Source organism: Oncorhynchus mykiss, chromosome 10 (assembly GCF_013265735.2).
Source record: "Oncorhynchus mykiss isolate Arlee chromosome 10, USDA_OmykA_1.1, whole genome shotgun sequence".
NCBI classification, from domain to species: Eukaryota; Metazoa; Chordata; class Actinopteri; order Salmoniformes; family Salmonidae; genus Oncorhynchus; species Oncorhynchus mykiss.
This window is the reverse complement of record NC_048574.1, coordinates 27,764,342-27,783,284: the sequence shown is the minus strand read 5'-3', so window position 1 is coordinate 27,783,284 and position 18,943 is coordinate 27,764,342. Positions and strand designations below refer to the sequence as shown.

Sequence of the window (18,943 nt, the reverse complement as noted above, 5' to 3'; positions counted from 1 at the left end):
GGTGTTGTTTCTTACCTCCACCACCTGGGGGTGGGCCATCAGGAAGTCCAGGACTCAGTTGCACAGGGCGGGGTTCAGACTAGAGGTCGACCGAATATGATTTTTCAACACCGATACCGATTATTGGAGGACCAAAAAAGCCCATTACCGATTAATCGGACGATTTAAACATGTATTTATTTGTAATAATGACAATTACAACAATACTGAATGAACACTTATTTTAACTTAATATAATGCATCAATAAAATTAATTTAGCCTCAAGTAAATAATGAAACATGTTCAATTTGGTTAAAATAATGCAAAAACAAAGGGTTGGAGAAGAAAGTAAAAGTGCAATATGTGCTACGTAAGAAAGCTAACGTTTCAGTTCCTTGTTCAGAACATGAGAACAAATGAAAGCTGGTGGTTCCTTTTAACATGAGTCTTCAATATTCCCAGGTAAGACATTTTAGGTTGTAGTTATTATAGGAATTATAGGAGTATTTCCCTCTATACCATTTGTATTCCATTAACCTTTGACTATTGGATGTTATTAGCGTGCGCTAACTAGCTAGCCATTTCACTTCGGTTACACCAGCCTCATCTCGGGAGTTGATAGGCTTGAAGTCATAAACAGCGCAATGCTTGACGCACAACGAAGAGCTGCTGGCAAAACGCACGAAAGTGCTGTTTGAATGAATGTTTACGCGCTTGCTTCTGCCTACCACCACTCAGTCAGATACTTAGATACTTGTATGCTTGTATGCTCAGTCAGATTATATGCAACTCAGGACACGCTAGATAATATCTAGTAATATCATCAACCATGTGTAGTTAACTAGTGATTATGATTGTTTTTTATAAGATAAGTTTCATGCTAGCTAGCAGCTTACCTTGGCTTACTGCATTCGCGTAACAGGCAGTCAGACTCCTTGTGGAGTGCAACTAGAGAGAGGCAGGTCGTTATAGCGTTTGACTAGTTAACTGTAAGGTTGCAAGATTGGATCCCCCGAGCTGACAAGGTGAAAATCTGTCGTTGTGCTATAAATGGCAGTGGAATTATATTGAGTATGAGTCATCAGGCGATGTCTGTAAAATGGTGGATCCACTATAATTTGTCTTTGGAGCACTTCTGTTATTTTACTTTATTTTACTATTTTTTTTATCAAGGCAGCTGATTGTAACCAGGGTTTGCATAAGCTGCTGGTGCCGTGTCCTTCTCTAGCAATAGAACCCCTGTTAAGTCAAATTATTTCAGTGGCTATCATGCTCAGTCATCCAAGAAGGGCAAGCCAAGGGCCCACAATAGAACCTGGTAAAGGTGTGAAAAGCACAGTTGTCCCTCCCTGGTCTGGTTTCAGTTGGAATTCCACTCCAATCCCAGAGGACAATGAAACCCTATACTCCTATATCAAAAGAACCCTGCCATTCAAAAACCTATCTTGAGAATTGGACAGCTTTTGTTTTGTTTGTGGTGTGTTGTGGGGGCAGGGGATGAGGATGGGTGTCTCTTTATTGGGAGCGGCGGTGATCAATGGTATTGTGTGGCGCTTTGAGGTGGATGGTGGCCCAGCCCAGTGTAACGTCTGTGTGGAAAAGAGGCTGGCCATGAGGCTGGCTGGCTCTGGGTACCGATGGGGCAACACCGACACTGCAGCCTTTTGTGTGAGGGACTATGGGAGAGTCATGACCTCATTCCCAGACAAGCGTCAGGGGCAGGAGAGGGTAGCAGGGGGACGAGGGGTGGGTGTGTATGTGTCTTTGGCCGGCTCTCACGTACCCCCTCCCCATTCCACTTGACCCTGAGACTATCCCACACCCTCAACCCTCCTGTTCGTTACGTATCAATTTACAACCACAGTAGTGGTTGGATTCATCCTTAAACTCATGTTTCTCTCTTTTTGGTCTCACATGTTATCAAATACAGATTTAGCCACGGTTGGTCATTTTCTGTGACAAGGTTAGGAGCGGTATACTTAATGTCCGGAGTTTCCCACACCAGGCTCTTTCCCCCCTGTCTGCCCTAATGGTTGTTGGCCTTTGGCAGGAGGGCAATGAAGGGAGGTCAAGAAGCCTGGCCCTTAATTGTGAGTGGATCTGGCCTCCCAGATGGGGAACGGTGGACGGTGTTTGCACAGCAGTTGGGGGGCGGGGGGGTCTCGGTCTGTTGATTGTAAACTGATTGAGTCTGTGTCTGGGGGTCTAGAGTCTAGTATCAGGATAGTGTTTGTAAAACGTCTAGTATCAGGATAGTGTTTGTAAAACGTCTAGTATCAGGATAGTGTTTGTAAAACGTCTAGTATCAGGATAGTGTTTGTAAAACGTCTAGTATCAGGATAGTGTTTGTAAAGCGTCTAGTATCAGGATAGTGTTTGTAAAGCGTCTAGTATCAGGATAGTGTTTGTAAAACGTCTAGTATCAGGATAGTGTTTGTAAAGCGTCTAGTATCAGGATAGTGTTTGTAAAACGTCTAGTATCAGGATAGTGTTTACAAACACTATCCTGATAGACGTTTTACAAAGCGTCTAGTATCAGGATAGTGTTTTGTAAAACGTCTAGTATCAGGATAGTGTTTGTAAAGCGTCTAGTATCAGGATAGTGTTTGTAAAGCGTCTAGTATCAGGATAGTGTTTGTAAAGCGTCTAGTATCAGGATAGTGTTTGTAAAACGTCTATCAGGATAGTGTTTGTAAAGCGTCTAGTATCAGTATAGTGTTTGTAAAGCGTCTAGTATCAGGATAGTGTTTGTAAAGCGTCTAGTATCAGGATAGTGTGTGTAAAGCGTCTGCTGTTGGGCCAATGTTTGTTAAATAATAATGGTTTCTGATATTCTGTAGAAGGTTGTCTGTCTAACCACAACTCATAAAGTGACTGTGTCTGTAAGTTGAATAACAACCTGGAATTGTGATGGGGTTTGTAGAATAGGCCTATTTTACTCCGTCAAGTGCCTGCTACTTGAGACACCATTAGTAAAATAACCCGTAAAATGTTTGACATCCAAGGTTGTGTGTAAAACGTATTTTGTAAAACGACTTGTAAAGTGTCTGCTATCAGGGGGGGGTGAATGGCTGCGGGGGGGGGGGTCATTGAGAGGGGTGAGCTCTCCTAGAAGTGGCGCGGTTCTATTTCCTATAGTGGTGGAGGGCGGACAGCGTTTCTCTTATCATTGGGGTCTTCTCTCATTCATCACTGCTTCCCGCTCTCTGCTCCCTCTTTGTGCTGCCGAGGTGTAGGAGGGGTAGCCTAGCTGTGTGGCGCCCAGCCTGGCCTGCCCGGGCCTCCTGGAATAATAAGCAGGGTAATGTCTTCTGTCTTTGTCAGATGGGCTCTGTGCAACCAATCTTCAGGGATTGACAAGCAAGGGTCAGCATGTCCCCATCAAACCATGGAGGTGGAGAATTTACCCACTACTTAACCCTCAGAGAGAGAGATGGAGTGAGAGAACCCGTGGTGTTTTTAGCCTTCGATGCAATGGGAGTGGAGACGTTAGTGCAGGAACAGAAAGTTTCATAACCCTACATCTGACCTTCTCCTGTTTACACGTTCCTGTTCTCCCTGGGACTCTGTCCAATGGGAAAGAGAATATAATGCTCTCCGGTTGGATAGCTGAATATGTCTGAGATCACTGTATTCATGTCAGTCCATCAGAAGTTACCTGGGGAAGGAAATACATTTACATGTCATTTACCTTCCCTCTTAGCCAAGAGGCTAGTTGCAATCAATTGAATTGCGCAGTTTAGACTTTGATAAGTCCTTCATACATGGATTTGCAAGTATTGAGTATATTGTAAATGTTACAATACCTTAGTGTATAACATTTATCCACTTATCTATAAGAGGTAGACATTAGCATAGGCATAACCTAACAGTGAGGCTGCAGTTTGGTGTGTGTATGTGCTCACTGGTGATTATGTACCGCCCTCACACTCACACGGTTCAGCAGACACACACTGCGGCAGGCAGGCAGCAACACGGGCAGCTCAGTTGCTCGGCATCAGGACCCCGGTTTCTTTTCTCTCCGTAACACAGCCTACATGAAGAGCTCCTTATCCAGCGCAAGGCAATCATCGAAGAGAGAGGGAGAAAATGAAAGTGAAAGACAGAGAGACAGTAAGGGTAGGGAAAAGAAAGAGACATAACCCCAGTGGTAGTAGGAACAGAGGCCTAGAGCGTCAGACGCAGCCCTCCTCCATTCATGGCCCTGGGTTAAAGATGCATTGAGCGGTTTGTGTGTGTTGGGTCGGGGGGGCTGGCCGGGACTGGGGAATGTTTTCGCGGAAAGGCATGGCCCAGTTCTTCTGGATGATCTGGTAAAAAATATCTCCCGTCTGTCTCTCCAATATCTCTATAAGAGATGTGATGTTTAGTCAAACTCCATCAGTGTATACTCATTCATATTATCCCGTATCTTTTGATCTTATTCTTCAGTCTATCTCAATCTCTGTTTCTCTCACTCCCTACCTCCCTCTTTGATTCGCTGGCTCATCCTCTTGTGTTTCCTCTACTTGCCCTCTGTCATGTCTGGGCCAGCGGGTCCCCCTCTCGCGGGTGTTGATGTACTGGGCAGTGGCTGAGTCACAAGCTTCCTTGCCCCTGACCACCGACTCATCTCCTCCTGTAGCCAGCCTGTAGCCAGCCTCAGACCAGACACAGGGGTTAGGCTCCCCTGCCTGTGCTCGGCCAGGCCAGGCCACAGCCAGTGTGAGGCTTGGCAAGCAGCCGCTTGGCTCACAGACCCAGTGGCAGAGACCGGTCAAAAGAGAGAGAACTGCCATTGTGCTACAGTAACCCAGTGGCAAAGGAGGGGAGAGGTAGGTGTGGAGAGAAAGACGGAGAAAGTAAGAGCGCGAGAAATCCGTCCACTGTGCTAACCCAATGGCAGGGACAGAGAAAGAAACCATAGGAACAAATGGAGGGAGAGCGGCTCTCCACCCTCAATGACTAGACATGCTATGTTCTGCCCTCTAAAGACCAAGTGCCCTCGCTTGAAACACTCAACTCAGGACAAAAAACCTTAAATGACACAAATGCTGCAATATTACCAAACCCAGGCACTTTCTCTCTCAATTTCATGACATAGACTAATGCTGTAGCCCTTTCTCTCTCCACGCATCACTGCTCTCCACTACAGAGATGAGAGCTCATAGGCCCGAGTAGTACACCCTCCGGGTCTCCACTGTACGCTGCTTATTTCATTGAACAATGACCACACAGGTCCAATGCACTCAAACACAAAGCGAGGGACACTCAGTGGGTCGACCATTAAAAGGGGAGCGAGGGTTACTTAAAAGCTGAATATGAAAAGAAGCCATTGTCTATGTCCCTGACCGTCACTGGGGTAAAGAAAGTCTGGCCTAGAAGAAATTGTGTTAATGTAGCCATTGTACTAAGAAGGTAATTGGTTAAGTAGTGTCAGGCATCCAGTGGAGGGATCCCTGAGGAAGGCCATGTCTGAAGTAAAGCTTGTAAACTCATTGTGGTATCAGACTCTTGTCCTCTTCTCCTACCTTCTTACACTTCTCACCCTCTTTCTCTCCCCTCCTTTTCCCCCTTCTCACGACCTCTCTCCCACTGCTCCCTCCAGCTCTCTGAGGATACCTTGTGATTGTAATGCGTGTGTGTTTGTGTTATGGTCCTGCATGCTTGCCTCCCTGGAGATCTGGGCCGGTTTCCAAGACAGGGAGCTCCCTGGTGGTGGAGAGTTAAAAAGAAATGCAATCCCCATAACAATCCCTTTTAGTTTGAGAGGTGATGTACACTACATGACCAAAAGTATGTGGACACTTGCTCGTTGAACATCTCACTCCAAAATCATGGGCATTAATATGGAGTTGGTTCCCCCTTTGCTGCTGTAACAGCCTCCACTCTTCTGGGAAGGCTTTCCACTAGATGTTGGAACACTGCTGCGGGAACTTGCTCCCATTCAAGCCACAAATGCATCAGAAGCCAATGCCAGATTTCTGGATTGGGCTGTGCTCAGAGTATCCTGCCTTGGCAAATCGCGCTGTTAAGACACTGATGCCCTTCGCAACCACGTACCTATGTGAGAGTGGATTCTCAGCCCTCACTAGCATGAAAACTAAAATGAAAATGATTTAAGTCTGAGACTCTCCAATACAACCCACCATTATGAGTTATTTGCATCCTTTCAAGCTCACCCTTCTCATTAACCTGTGGTGAGTTATTCACAATTTTCGATTAACAAATAAGGTTTAATATGTAAGCTGGTTAAATAAAGAGCAAAATGATTGATTATTATTAGTATATTATTATATGTGTCCTGGTCCTATAAGAGCTCATTTTCACTTCCCACGAGCCAGCTTGTGACAAAAAGTAATTATTATGTTTATTAAGCATATTGTATAGTGTGTGTGGCAGGCTTACAATGATGGCAAAAAACAACATTTGAGAGTGCGCTGACCCTGGTTATAGAGGGGGTACGCAGCTGGAGGTTGAATGTTTGAAGGGGTACGGGACTATAAACGTTTGGGAACCACTGTTTTAAAGAATTTGGCAGTACGTCTAACCGGCCTCACAACCCCAGACCACATGTAACTATGGCAGCCCAGGACCTGAATTATGAATTAAAAAATGAAAATGAAAATGAATTATGATTGGCCCTAATCTATGGATTTCACATGACTGGGAATATAGATATGCATCTGACTGGGCACAGCCCACCCATGTCTGCACCCCTGCCCAGTCAGATGCATATCTGTATTCCCAGTCATGTGAAATCCATAGATTAGGGCCTAATTAATTTATATCAATTGACTGATTTCCTTATATGAACTGTAACTCAGTCAAATCTTTGAAATTGGTGCATGTTCGGTTATATTTTTGGTTCAGTATATGTATGTATGTATGTATGTATGTAGGTACAAATTGCATTTCCGTGTGGTTTTCATGGACCTGCTCCCTCCATCTGAACCCCTTGTGAACCATGTAATGTGTGTCCTCAATCACTCTGGCCTGAAGATCAGTGTTTACTGGGCTAGCTTTTATTGGTCACTTGGTCAAGCCTTTGTATCCGTCAGAGTAAAGATCATTTTTATGCAGTGGGGCTCTCTGTATATCAAATTTGGGGCAATTGCATTTGCAGATCTCGAGCAGTGTGCGTGTGTGTGTGCGTGTGTTTCCCTGTCGAGATCCAGAAAGACTTTGGAGTTCTCTTGGCCGGGGCAGGAGTGTTATGTTGAAACCAGATGTTGAGCGATGTTTCCTTTTTGTCACGTGGCCCCTTCATAAAGGTGATCTGTACGGTAGCCAGTGGCGACGGGAGATCAGCGGGCTCAGCTGCTCCCTCCAGGGGACTGGGAAAAGTCCAGCACACTAGGTACCTACCTAGCATCACGCTAATGTTAGCTTTGCACAGCATGGTATGGTCTGGGTCAGCCAGTCCCCAAAGTCTTCCATAGAGGCTCCCTAGAGGGAGGGAGGGAGGGAGGGAGGGAGGGAGGGGAAGGGAAGAGCGGGGGGAGACTGGTGTAAACATCAGTCAGTCATAGGAGGCACACTTACACACATCAATGTGGAGGGAGAGAAAGTAAAACAAGAGGAGAGATGGGGAAGAGGATACAACAGAAACCCATAGGCATTTAAGAGCTCTACATTTCACACAGTTGTAATGTCTACCCTGCAAGTTAGGGTTGGTCAGCTTAAAATATATGGCCCTTCATGCATTTTGTACATTTCACAATTGACACGGTTTCAGTAATAGGTTACAGAGGTTATACTGTGTCATTGGACTGTGCATGTGTTCTGCAAGTGTCAGAGTACACCTATACTGTATCCTGAGGGTGACTGAAATGTCCACCAGACTAATGTGGGCCAGTCTTATAGGAGTGTACTTGGTGTGTGTGCACGTGTGTACATGCATTGCATTCCACTAACTGGCTGCTGCTAACTCGGTTTCAGTGGTCAGTTCTGTTTTGGAGCATGCTGTGCATTCCTATAGGGAGGCCTCATGTAAGGCCTTTTTGTACCCAGCTAAGATTTATTCAGGGGCGCATTTAATTACATTTTATGATCAAACACGCCTGCTCTGTTCAAATGAAAAGAGACATTGAAATTGGCCATAATCAGATATACTTTAATGGCGAGGTGTCGCATCGCTCCACTGTAGGTTGCCCAAGGTAAGATTCATCATTGCTTGAGTAAGGTCGGAACAACGTTTGTTTTGATTGGAGACTTTGTAAATTCACTTGTTTTCATCCGCCACAGATTCGAGACAACCCAGTTTCTCCCAAGTTAAACAGACAAATAACTCTACAGAAATAGTCGGCTGTTGAAGTTGGACAATTTTTCAGGCCTAACATTACTTTTAGAAGTGAATTAATGAACAGAGCCCACATTTGCATGTAGCGTCTCTACGTTTTTCTGTTTTTGCTTGAATGGTAATTTAACCAGAAACAACTGAGTCATGGCGAGAGAGGGTGAGAGGGAGAGAAAATGTATGCCACACACTTTTCCTTTAAGCACAGCGTCCTCTGCTCTCATTCAAGGGCAGCACAAGGTGATACTCTGTTTTGTTTTTCTTCCTCCTTTTCCCAGAGAACAAACCTTCCCTCTGGGAGGGTTTGGACAAATCAGGATCCCCATTTTCATATGTTTAATGTGTTTCTATGCTCCGTATCTGGGAACAAAAGGCAACACTCTCCCTCATCCATCAGAGTTGACAGTAGGGATTTTGCCTCGCAGAGAGAATGTAGTGAAAATGGGGCCTGGCTTTGCTAAACTAAACATATGGTTAGTTTGTAAGAGGTTTCTGCTCAATACTGTGGGGATGAAAGTCAATGACCAAGGTGTTAAAGACTGTGGAAACAGAGAATGTGGCCATTTTCACCGTATGAGAATGTATTGTGTTTTGCTCTCCCACAAGGTAGCATTGTTATGCGATGCTAATCCATTTCCTTCTTCTTTTTTTGTCTTGCAGGATCTGCGAAAGCAGGTAGCTCCATTGCTAAAGGGCTTCCAAGCAGAGGTGAGTGCTATTTAAAACTCTAGAACATTTAATGCCTAGCTTTCCTTTATCGATTTAAGGATGTGTGTTTGTGTGTAGCCTACTGTACATCGTGTATGTTGTGAGGGATGGTGGACATTTTGTTTTTGCGGGTAGACAGTGGCCCCCTGACACACTCCATAAAGGCTGACATGTGCTGTCTCTGTCTGGCTAGACTTCTGCTGGCTGGCTGCTCTGCTCTCCTGCTGGAGGAGCCTTCCCTTCCCCAGTGGAGCCCTCGCCAGGGGAGTCCATTATTTGTGTCCTTTTATGAGGCTCTCTAGCTCCCAGCCATGTTTAAATTGCATCCCCTTAAAATATTCCAGCCAAACTGCTCCTGATCAGAGCTTCAGTCTTAAACTCCAGGCAGACATGCCTTTCTCTGTTTCATAAACCCCCACCTCCCCTGTATGGCTATGTGTCACATCGTCTGATGCAAAGCTCCTTTTGATATCTGCTAAAATGAATGCAATTGGCCTCCTGAATAATGATTTGCCAATGGGAGAAACATGTTGCCAATTGTCTCTTGTACTGAATCTGACTTTCTGTGTGTCTGTGTGTGCGATATTGTGGTATCATTGCCTCAGAAATGTGAGCACGGGGGTGTGGATGAGAGTAAATGAGCCAGTTTGCACCATGGGCTGATTCGCGGGTGGACAGGGGGGGTGAGGTTGCGGGCGGCTGATGGCAATAGCGCTTTAACCCTCTATTCTGGAGGGTGTGCAGGGTGGGGGCGCAATGCCCACTATGACCGCGGCGGGTTTAAATCCCTGACCCTGACAATGCGCCCTGACAGCCTAGGCCAGCCACAGGGAAGAGCGGCCCTGCCGATTTAACATTTTGTCCTGAGAGCGCCCCTTGCACTGCTCTGAAAGTATGGTAACTTCAGAATTGATTTAGGGTACTTTAATGATAATAATGTGAGCTGTGAGACTTGAGGCAGGGAGGAGGGGTGTGGGAGTGAGAGCTGTGTTTCTGGCGCCAGCTCTTAATTCCTCCTCAAGTGCCACTCCTGCAGTAAATAAGGGCTTAGCGATGTGAGGGCTTTATGGAGAGCATCTGAACAGGCCCAGCCTGACTCCTCTGAGTGCCTCCGCTGCTATACTGCTACTGCTGGGGCCTGCCTCGGCTGGAGGCACTGCCTGAATTACTACAGTCAATTCACTTTTAATCTTTGTCAAATCAGGAAAGGATTTCAATTCAATCCTATGAATCAATTAGAATACATTTTTAGAATAGGCACTGATGTGGTCACACTGGTGTTTATGTTGGCTTGAGGCACTTTCATTCTTGACAGGCAGCAATGTCTCATCCAAACAAAGTGACATCCATAAATCTGTCAACTATTTTAGGGGACAGATGCATGATAAGTGTTTGTCGACTGCAAATTTGTCCTCTGTCTTGCTTAGTGCATATTTAATTTGGTAATGATGGAGGACTGTAACATTTTGCCACTGTCAGATTGCATTTTTAATTCGGAGCATGCATTTGTGAGTCTACCTCACTAATTCATGATATAAAATGTTTTGAGTTTAGTCTGAACATAATTAAAAGGCCTGCTACTCCCTTTATATGTTATGTTTGGAGTTCTCTGCCTTCTCGTGGACACCAACCAGTGTATTTTTTCATGTGCAGTACACTATTTTGAATACAGTGCCTTTCAATTCCAGAAAAAGACAGTAGGTTACTTAAGACAGAAATGATACTAGAACATCACTATTCGTCTGACCCATGAGTCATGGTCCTGTTTCTGGTTTTCCTGTTCCAGGAGGATTTACCAGTACTATGCAGCGTTACTTAATGCAACAATTAAATACATTGTTAGAAAAAGAAGCCATGTGGTACACCTTTATTTTGATTGGTTGTTTGCTACCTCATTTGTTTTTACAACAAATTTCTCTCATGCTTAAAGATATTCTATTACTTTCAACTCATCTGATGGGTATTATTAAGTTAATTCCACTGTACTGAGATATTTGATTAATTGAGAAATCCCTTCAGGGAAACGCAAACTGTACATTGTAGTCTTAGGCGTGCGCCTTGAAATCAAACTGTCGTTTTGACCACTTTGATGATCACATGTCTCCCAACGCTCCCCAGTGTTTTCTATGAGCACCATTGTGTTGCCATGTTACACCCAGCACCCCAGTCAGCTTCTTATCCCTGACAGTAATTAGTCACCACTTAATTATATTCCTATTCCTGTTGGCTCTTAAAGTATTATTTTGTTAAGTGCTCTGGATCTCCTAAAACAAAGCCCACTCTCTCACTGAGAGGCCCAAGAATTTGGCTGCCCTCTAAATGGCTGCTAAATAAAACTCCTAGCTGCTACTGCGTGCCATGACTCAGTAATTGGTCAGTGGCTGTTATCAGCCCGGCTCTGCCTAGCTATATAGGCCTATATATAGACCCCTGGACAGGAAATCCCTAATATGAAACAGAGTGTAGATGGTGCGATTTAAGAAAAGAAGACCGAATGGAAAGAAAGTACAGTAATGCCGGCTATTTTAAAGATTTTCCTTGCTTCAAATGTCTGTCACCCTCGAACCCTCAAAATGTCTATCGCCGACGCCTCCAAATAAAGACGCTGCTTCAGCGACTAAAAGCACTTCTTTATAATTCAGTAGCAAGGAGTGCCATATAAATTTCATGAAGTTAAAGGGGCTGGAAAGACGGCTCCCTGTACACCTCTCTCAGGCAGGGCGGAACCGCACCGCAGCCTGTCTGGCCCATTAGCGTTCATTGTGGTTGGAGCGAGCAATTTGTGAGGGCCCCCAGGCCTATTATTGACGGAGTTAATCGCCCCTGTTTAAATCACCCCAGGTTTAAAAATACCCACTACTCCCCCCACATCACACGGGCCCGGCTCACAGGCACCAGCCTGAGACTCCTGGAGCCATTTTAATTTATCTCCTCTGTGGATGAATAGGGCGATTGGCAAGGACAGGAGAAGTCCCTGACCTTCGCGAAGGCCCAACTTATCATCTCAGGAATTTGGGGCTTCCACTTTGTTTTCCATGAGCATCAGCTGGCTGAGAGATAACAGTGTTCCAGATCTCAGAAATGGCTCCTCATGTGAAAGCAGTAGTGTTGACTGCTTTATTAGGGAGCAAAACAAATGACTAAATGGAGACCCGGCGAGATTCAAAGTACAGATTGTCAGATACAGAGACACAGTACACAATCATTTCAGCTCTCCCCATAGGGGGAAGGAGAGGGAAAAAGTCCATTTTTCTGTTCCCTCTGTTCCTTATACACAAGGCAGAGCATGAAGTGCGGCGCATTAGAATATATGAGATGCTCTAAGACTTCTGGAAGGCCTCAAGGGTTAGGGAGAGGAGCCAGGCAGCTAGATCTGTTTGGGTTGTTTCTCTTTCTTTCTTACGGTTTCAGTTTTTTACATTTTATTTGTGAAATGAGCGAGCGCTTCTTTTCCTGTCAGGAAATGAGAACACAATGGGGAGCAGAGCTCAGCACTCGGCACCCACAGGCCCATGTGGACACACACCACAGCAGGGGGAGGGTTGACGGGAGGGAAGGAGGGCAGGAGAGCTCAATGGCACCCCCTCTTGGGGAGAGCGGGGGGGGATCTTTCTACCATACCACCCCCCACTGCAACTGTAGCCTCCCCCACCTACTCACACACACTTACACATGCATGCACGAAACAAATTCTTTCCTGGTCTCCCTTGATGCTGTCCCTACTGTCGCCAAAGCTTCGGAGGGAATCCATCCTTGCATGAAGTGTGATGTATGAATGTGGTGTGTGACGCCACCGGGGTGTTCTCCGTCTCTCCCCGGACCATCTCTGCTTCTCCAAGACACTACTCAGTCTATCCCAGATGCATTTTACAGCCACAGCAACTGTAGCTTGATGACGAACTGGCACTGTAAATGAAGAGGGAAGAACCAGCATCGAGTCAGTCAGTGGCGTGTCAAGAAATCAGTCGCTAAGGAACAGGGTTGTGTTGGTTACTTTCTAAATGTACTCCATTACGGTTAATAGTTACTTGTCCCAAAATATTAAGAACTTTTGGATTACCCAAACTCAGTAATGTCATCTGATTACTTTCCCCTTAAGAGGTGCAGGTTAGTAGCTGGAACAGCCACAAAGTCATAAAATCTGATTTAAACATAACCCTAACCACACTGCTAACCATATGTGTAACCCTAAACTTAAATTAAGACCAAAAAGTTACCAAAAAGTTCAAACGTTTTTACAATGTAGCCAATTCTGACTTTGCAGCTGGTCCATCTAGAGGAAATTGATCAGTTCTACCATAAGGAGAAGACTCATCCCAATAAACGTCAAGAGGCATTAAAAGAGGAAAAAAATGAATATTACCAATTGAACGACCTCTTGCAGGATAAATCAATGTTAGAGTTTACATAGCTGGCCATAAATGGATGTTGCATTTTACTTTGTGTTGGTTATGTAGGCTTCTTCTAACCCATTGCTTTCTACTTCAGATAATAATACGATTAGTCTGTATCTTTACATTAAAAAACTGTCTGTCAGAGTCCCAGTCATTCCAATTAATTGAATACCCCTTGATCTTCAAGAATCGGATTTGGAAATATAGATTAGCCTAATTGTTTTACCTGAGCATAACCCAAAAATGAAGAACTAATTATCCTACTCTGTTTATGATTTTGTTGTCATGGAGGACTGATTGGGGTTCATTGGTTCAAGCTGAAAAATAAATGGTGCTATTGAAATGGCATGCTTTGAGCACTAGCGAAAAATGCTATTTGTATGTGGAAAACTAGATGCTCTCACTTGTGGTCTTCTTAAATGAAACTTGTTTTGACAGTATGGAGCACAATACCACAGGGGACTTTAGAAGGGAGGAACTCAAACTTTTATTCCATAGACTGGAATATTATTCCACTGGCTGTCCACTGGGAGCGTATTCGTTAGGCTGATTCTGTTTGAAAACGTTTCTTAAACGGAAACGGGAGTTGTTTTTTTAAGTATCTGTAATCTGATGACAATATTTTTGCTGGTAAAGTAACAGATTACAGTTAGTTTTTTTGTAATCCCTTACATGTAATCTGTTACTCCCCAACCCTGATAAGGAATGAGATTTAAATGTGAGTAAATTGTTAGTACGCAGTGTAGGCTATTATTTTATTTAAGGGCACACGGAATCAGTGTGCCACTTCCAAACCCCACAAAGCCTAGTCAGGCAACCGAATGCTACAGAGAGACCTTCAGGAGACGTGATGGCTGTGGCAGAGAGAGACACGTACAAAGTGGCATAGGAGTGGGACAAATGCAGGAAGTCACTACAGATTTTGCATAATTGCAGTGTAATTTTGGATGTCTGTCTCGTCGTAAGGGCACCGGGAGCCCAGGGAGAAGGCTGTGAAAGTTAAGTTGGCAGATCGCACAGCGCTGTGATTAGCTCAACTCTCAGACAGTGTGTGTGTGTGTGTGTGTGTGTGTGTGTGTGTGTGTGTGTGTGTGTGTGTGTGTGTTAGCATAGGCATACAGTAAAAAGGGGAGACTGGGATGGGCCTCAACTTATATCAGGTTATTAAAAGTGTGTTTTCAAAAGGATTCTGTGTGAATTGGGCGGCAGGTAGCCTGGTGGTTAGAGCATTGGGACAGTAACTGAAAAGGTTGCTGGATCAAATCCCTTAGCTGACAAGGTAAAAATCTGTTCAAATCAAATTTTATTGTCACATACACATGGTTAGCAGATGTTAATGCGAGTGTAGCGAAATGCTTGTGCTTCTAGTTCCGACCATGCAGTAATATCTAACAAGTAATCTAACCTAACAATTTCACAACAGCTACCTTATAAGGAATTAATAAGAATATGTACATAAAAATATATGATGGTATAGAGTACAGTATATACATATGAGATGAGTAATGTAGGGTATGTAAACATTATATAAAGTGGCATTGTTTAAAGTGGCTAGTGATACATTTAATACATCAATTTTCCATTATTAAAGTGGCTAGAGATGAGTTAGTATGTTGGCAGCAGCCACTCAATGTTAGTGATGGCTGTTTAACAGTCTGATGGCCTTGAGATAGAAGCTGTTTTTCAGTCTCTCGGTCCCCACTTTGATGCACCTGTACTGACCTCGCCTTCTGGATGATAGCGGGGTGAACAGGCAGTGGCTCGGGTGGTTGTTGTCCTTGATGATCTTTTTGGCCTTCCTGTGGCATCGGATGGTGTAGGTGTCCTGGAGGGCAGGTAGTTTGCCCCCAGTGCTGCGCCTTCTTCACGAAGCTGTCTGTGTGGGTGGACCATTTCAGTTTGTCCGTGATGTGTACGCCAAGGAACTTAAAACTTTCCACCTTCCCCACTGCTGTCCCGTCGATGTGGATATGGGGCTGCTCCCTCTGCTGTTTCCTGAAGTCCACGATCATCTCCTTTGTTTTGTTGACATTGAGTGTGATGTTATTTTCCTGACACCACACTCCGAGGGCCCTCACCTCCTCCCTGTAGGCCGTCTCGTCATTGTTGGTAATCAAGTCTACCAGTGTAGTGTCGTCTGCAAACTTGATGATTGAGTTGGAGGTGTGCATGGCCACGCAGTCATGGGTGAACAGGGAGTACAGGAGAGGGCTGAGAACGCACCCTTGTGGGGCACCAGTGTTGAGGATCAGCGGGGTGGAGATGTTGTTTCCTACCCTCACCACCTGGGGGCGGCCCGTCAGGACCGTTGTTCAGACCCTGAACAAAGCAGTTAACCCAATGTTCCTCGGTAGACCGTCATCACAAATAGGAATTTGTTCTTAACTGACTTGCTTAGTTAAATAAACGTTACATTTAAAAAAATGTGTGTGATTATGTAAAGACATACCTGCCCCATACCTGTTCTCGAACACACTCCTCTCTACCGTATCCTTGAGTCAGATGTCCCTCCTTCTGTATATGATTAAGCTATGCTCTCTCCAGCGCCTCCCGCCCCGATGGCACACAAAGAGAGGGGGTGACTGTGATGATGGCACAGGGTGGTGCTCGTTCTCTGATTTCCCTATGGCACTGACGCTGATTCCAGGCGACGCCCGATCTGCCCCAGAGGAGCAATGTGTCAGCCATCACAGACCATCAATGTGTGATGCCGTTTCGCTCCTCCATCCTATCCCAGCTCCACTCTTATGATGAGATCTTTAATGTTGTACAAGGTAAACGTTGGCTGTAATCACAGATCTAGGATCAGATGACCAAATACCCAATCCTCACCACCATTAGGGGGATTAGAAAACATCTGACCCTGGACCAGTGGTTAGAGGAACATCAACCTACTTATAATGTAAGGCTACAGCAATGAGGAAAATTAGTAGAACTATATATCCATACTACGGTAGCTGCCTGCAAGTAGGCCTAGTGTGTTAGGCCCACCATATGACAACCCTAGGTGACACCGAGATGAAGAGAGGGAGCTAGCTAGCTGTTTCCTGTTTCCCTAGGAAGCCCAGAGGATGCTCTAAGTCACCGTCCTCTCAGTCTATAATTCCCCGCTTAAAAGAAAGCTGCAAAGCCAGTAATCCCTCCTACCCAACCCAAAAAGAAACACACTCAAACACACACACACATATACTCTCTCTCCCCCGCACACGCACACCACTCCGGATCAGTTATCCACAGCTTAAAACCTGCTCTGCAATTAAGGGGTTAGGCCAGGTCACAGACAGAGACAAGCAGGCCAACGGTTTCCCCTGGCCCCTAAGCCGATGCCAAAGCCTTCCTTGTGTTTCATCTAGCTCCCGCTAGTGTCATTAGGCTAGCAACCACCGTCTATTTTTAAGTTGTTCCCGCACCCCTAAAGAGTCCAGATGGTTCATTGGAGGTGTGTTATGCTATACCTGTGAGCTGGTCAGCTTTGGCGTCGGCCCAAATCTCGCCTTTTTAACACAAACGGACTAACACACACACGCACACACAGAGAGGAATCATCTGTTTGTGTCTTTGTATGTGTGTGTGTGATCATTCAGAAGGCAGCACGGCCGGCGTTGCCAGATGCCCTCCCCTGTCAGAATGTGTATGGGACTGCATTGGAGAGAGAGGCAGATAATCTGCACTGAGCCATGGCCGCACAGTCACGCAGGACCTTGACACACACACACACACACACACACACACACACACACACACACACTCCAGGTGCCATCCATCCCATCCCATTACCTTACCTCTCTCTCCCTCCTCAACCCCCCCAGTCACTATCTATCCCACTTCACCTTCTCCCCCTTTCTCTTCACTTTCAATGGAAAGCCAAAGAGGGAAGCAGCCTTTTCCTGACAAGATGTCTGGTGGATCCCTTTGCCCAGTAAGCAGGGAACATTAATTGCTCCATCTGCGATAGAGAGAAGGAGAGAAAGGGGGAGAGGGAGGGAGGGAGGGGGAACTTGGGAACTTGGCGCTGCCTAGTTTGGATCCAGATGTTTTCCAGCAAAAGCCCATTTGAACATGTTTCCCATAGGAGCATAGAGTGACTGGGGCTCACTGGCGTTTGTCAGTGGCAACTGCCTGCCTCGCTCCATAAATCAAAACCTCTAACAGAGTCTGGGCAGGAGACGTCCAAAACATTGTTTTTATTTGATTTCTCCTTTAGGAACCCACTGTTTGGTGTCTGTAAACACTGTAGTTCTGGACACTTTTAACTTTGTGTAAGTTGCTGACTTGCAGTTGTACTGTGATGCATCTTTTTGTGAATTTGAGCAAACACTGCCACCCTATGGGTTGGGAAGGAAAGTGTAAATGTTGGGGGGAGGTGGTATGTATGCGTGTGTGTTGGGGGGAGGTGGATGTGTGTGTTTGGTCTAAGTGTGTGTGCTTTTAGTCCAAAAAACACTTGAAGTAGATCCTGGCTGACTGACACTAGCAGTGTGGTACAGTAGCTCTCCCCTGCTTCCTCCTCCCATCCCCTCCTCTACCCAGGGATGACCCAGTTAGCTGGCTTTGGCCCAGTTCAGAGGCGATGCCAGGACTGGCTGGCTGGCTGCTCACACTCCCAGAGCAGTGGAGGAACGCACAGTCAGGCCTGGACTGGGCTCTCAGGAGACACCACAGACACACACAACACACACGCACACGCTACTTCTGGGCTGCTCGGTGCAACCTCAACAACAGCCACACACATGAAGACTCTGAACCCCACAGTGGGCGGGCCCACTGTCTATCATTAGCTCATGTAGCTAGGCCAATCTTACCAATTCTTACTCTTATACACTGCAGGTAGAAGTCTGCAAGTGGATTAAAAAAGTACTTTACTATGGTAGTTTACTATGGTAGTTTACCTAGGCCAAATGGTGAGTATCTTGAAAAGGAAGAACAGTACAGTTGGTCATTTTGACGACCAATACGTCTTTATCTTGTTGAATAAAGGTTATACTGTATTAGATCCAGAGTGGTATTAGATCCAAATGACTTACATCGGCCATCTATACATTAGGAAATTATTTTATTGCGAGGTGGTGTAATGTATAGAGCACAGCTCTGGCTTTAAGGGTTTAGCATGCTTATGTGTGTGTGTTAGATCATATAAAACAGGTGTGTGATGGTGTACATAGAGTACTCACCACTAATATAGTTGCTTCCATGTGACTGAAAGCTGATCCAAAATGCATCAACGCGTGGGGGGTTATAATAGTGTGTGAGGGCCGATGCATTACGTCTGTCACATGACCCAAAGATGGTGTTTAACCAACCATCCACCAAACATCCACCAACCAACCACGCAATTTAAAAAGGCTTGGACAAAACCCTTTCTCCTCTCTCGCCAGCTGTTGCCCAGTGTGGTACTGAGGGTGAGAGAGGGTTCAGGGAAGAGTCATCTGTGGCCTGCATTTTTCCTCCTCTCCCTATTTCTCCAAGGGCCAAGGATGAATATGGTACAGTATTTGACTGTATGTCCAAAGTGTGTTTTCTTTCATCTTTTATACGGTATTTGAGAGGCAATCTGGAATGGATGTTGAGCCACAGAGACTGTTGC

General features: G+C 45.3%; 1 protein-coding gene across 6 annotated transcripts in view; it reads left to right on the top strand.

The window, feature by feature from the left end:
* cux1a (cut-like homeobox 1a) overlaps nucleotides 1–18,943 on the top strand; it is a 213,093-nt gene that overhangs the window by 86,870 nt on the left and 107,280 nt on the right. For all 6 annotated transcript variants that reach the window (XM_021617952.2, XM_021617950.2, XM_021617951.2 and 3 more), the window contains one exon: nucleotides 8,918–8,965. In XM_021617952.2, coding sequence (XP_021473627.2) covers nucleotides 8,918–8,965 — 48 coding nt within the window. The remainder of the gene's footprint in view (nucleotides 1–8,917; nucleotides 8,966–18,943) is intronic.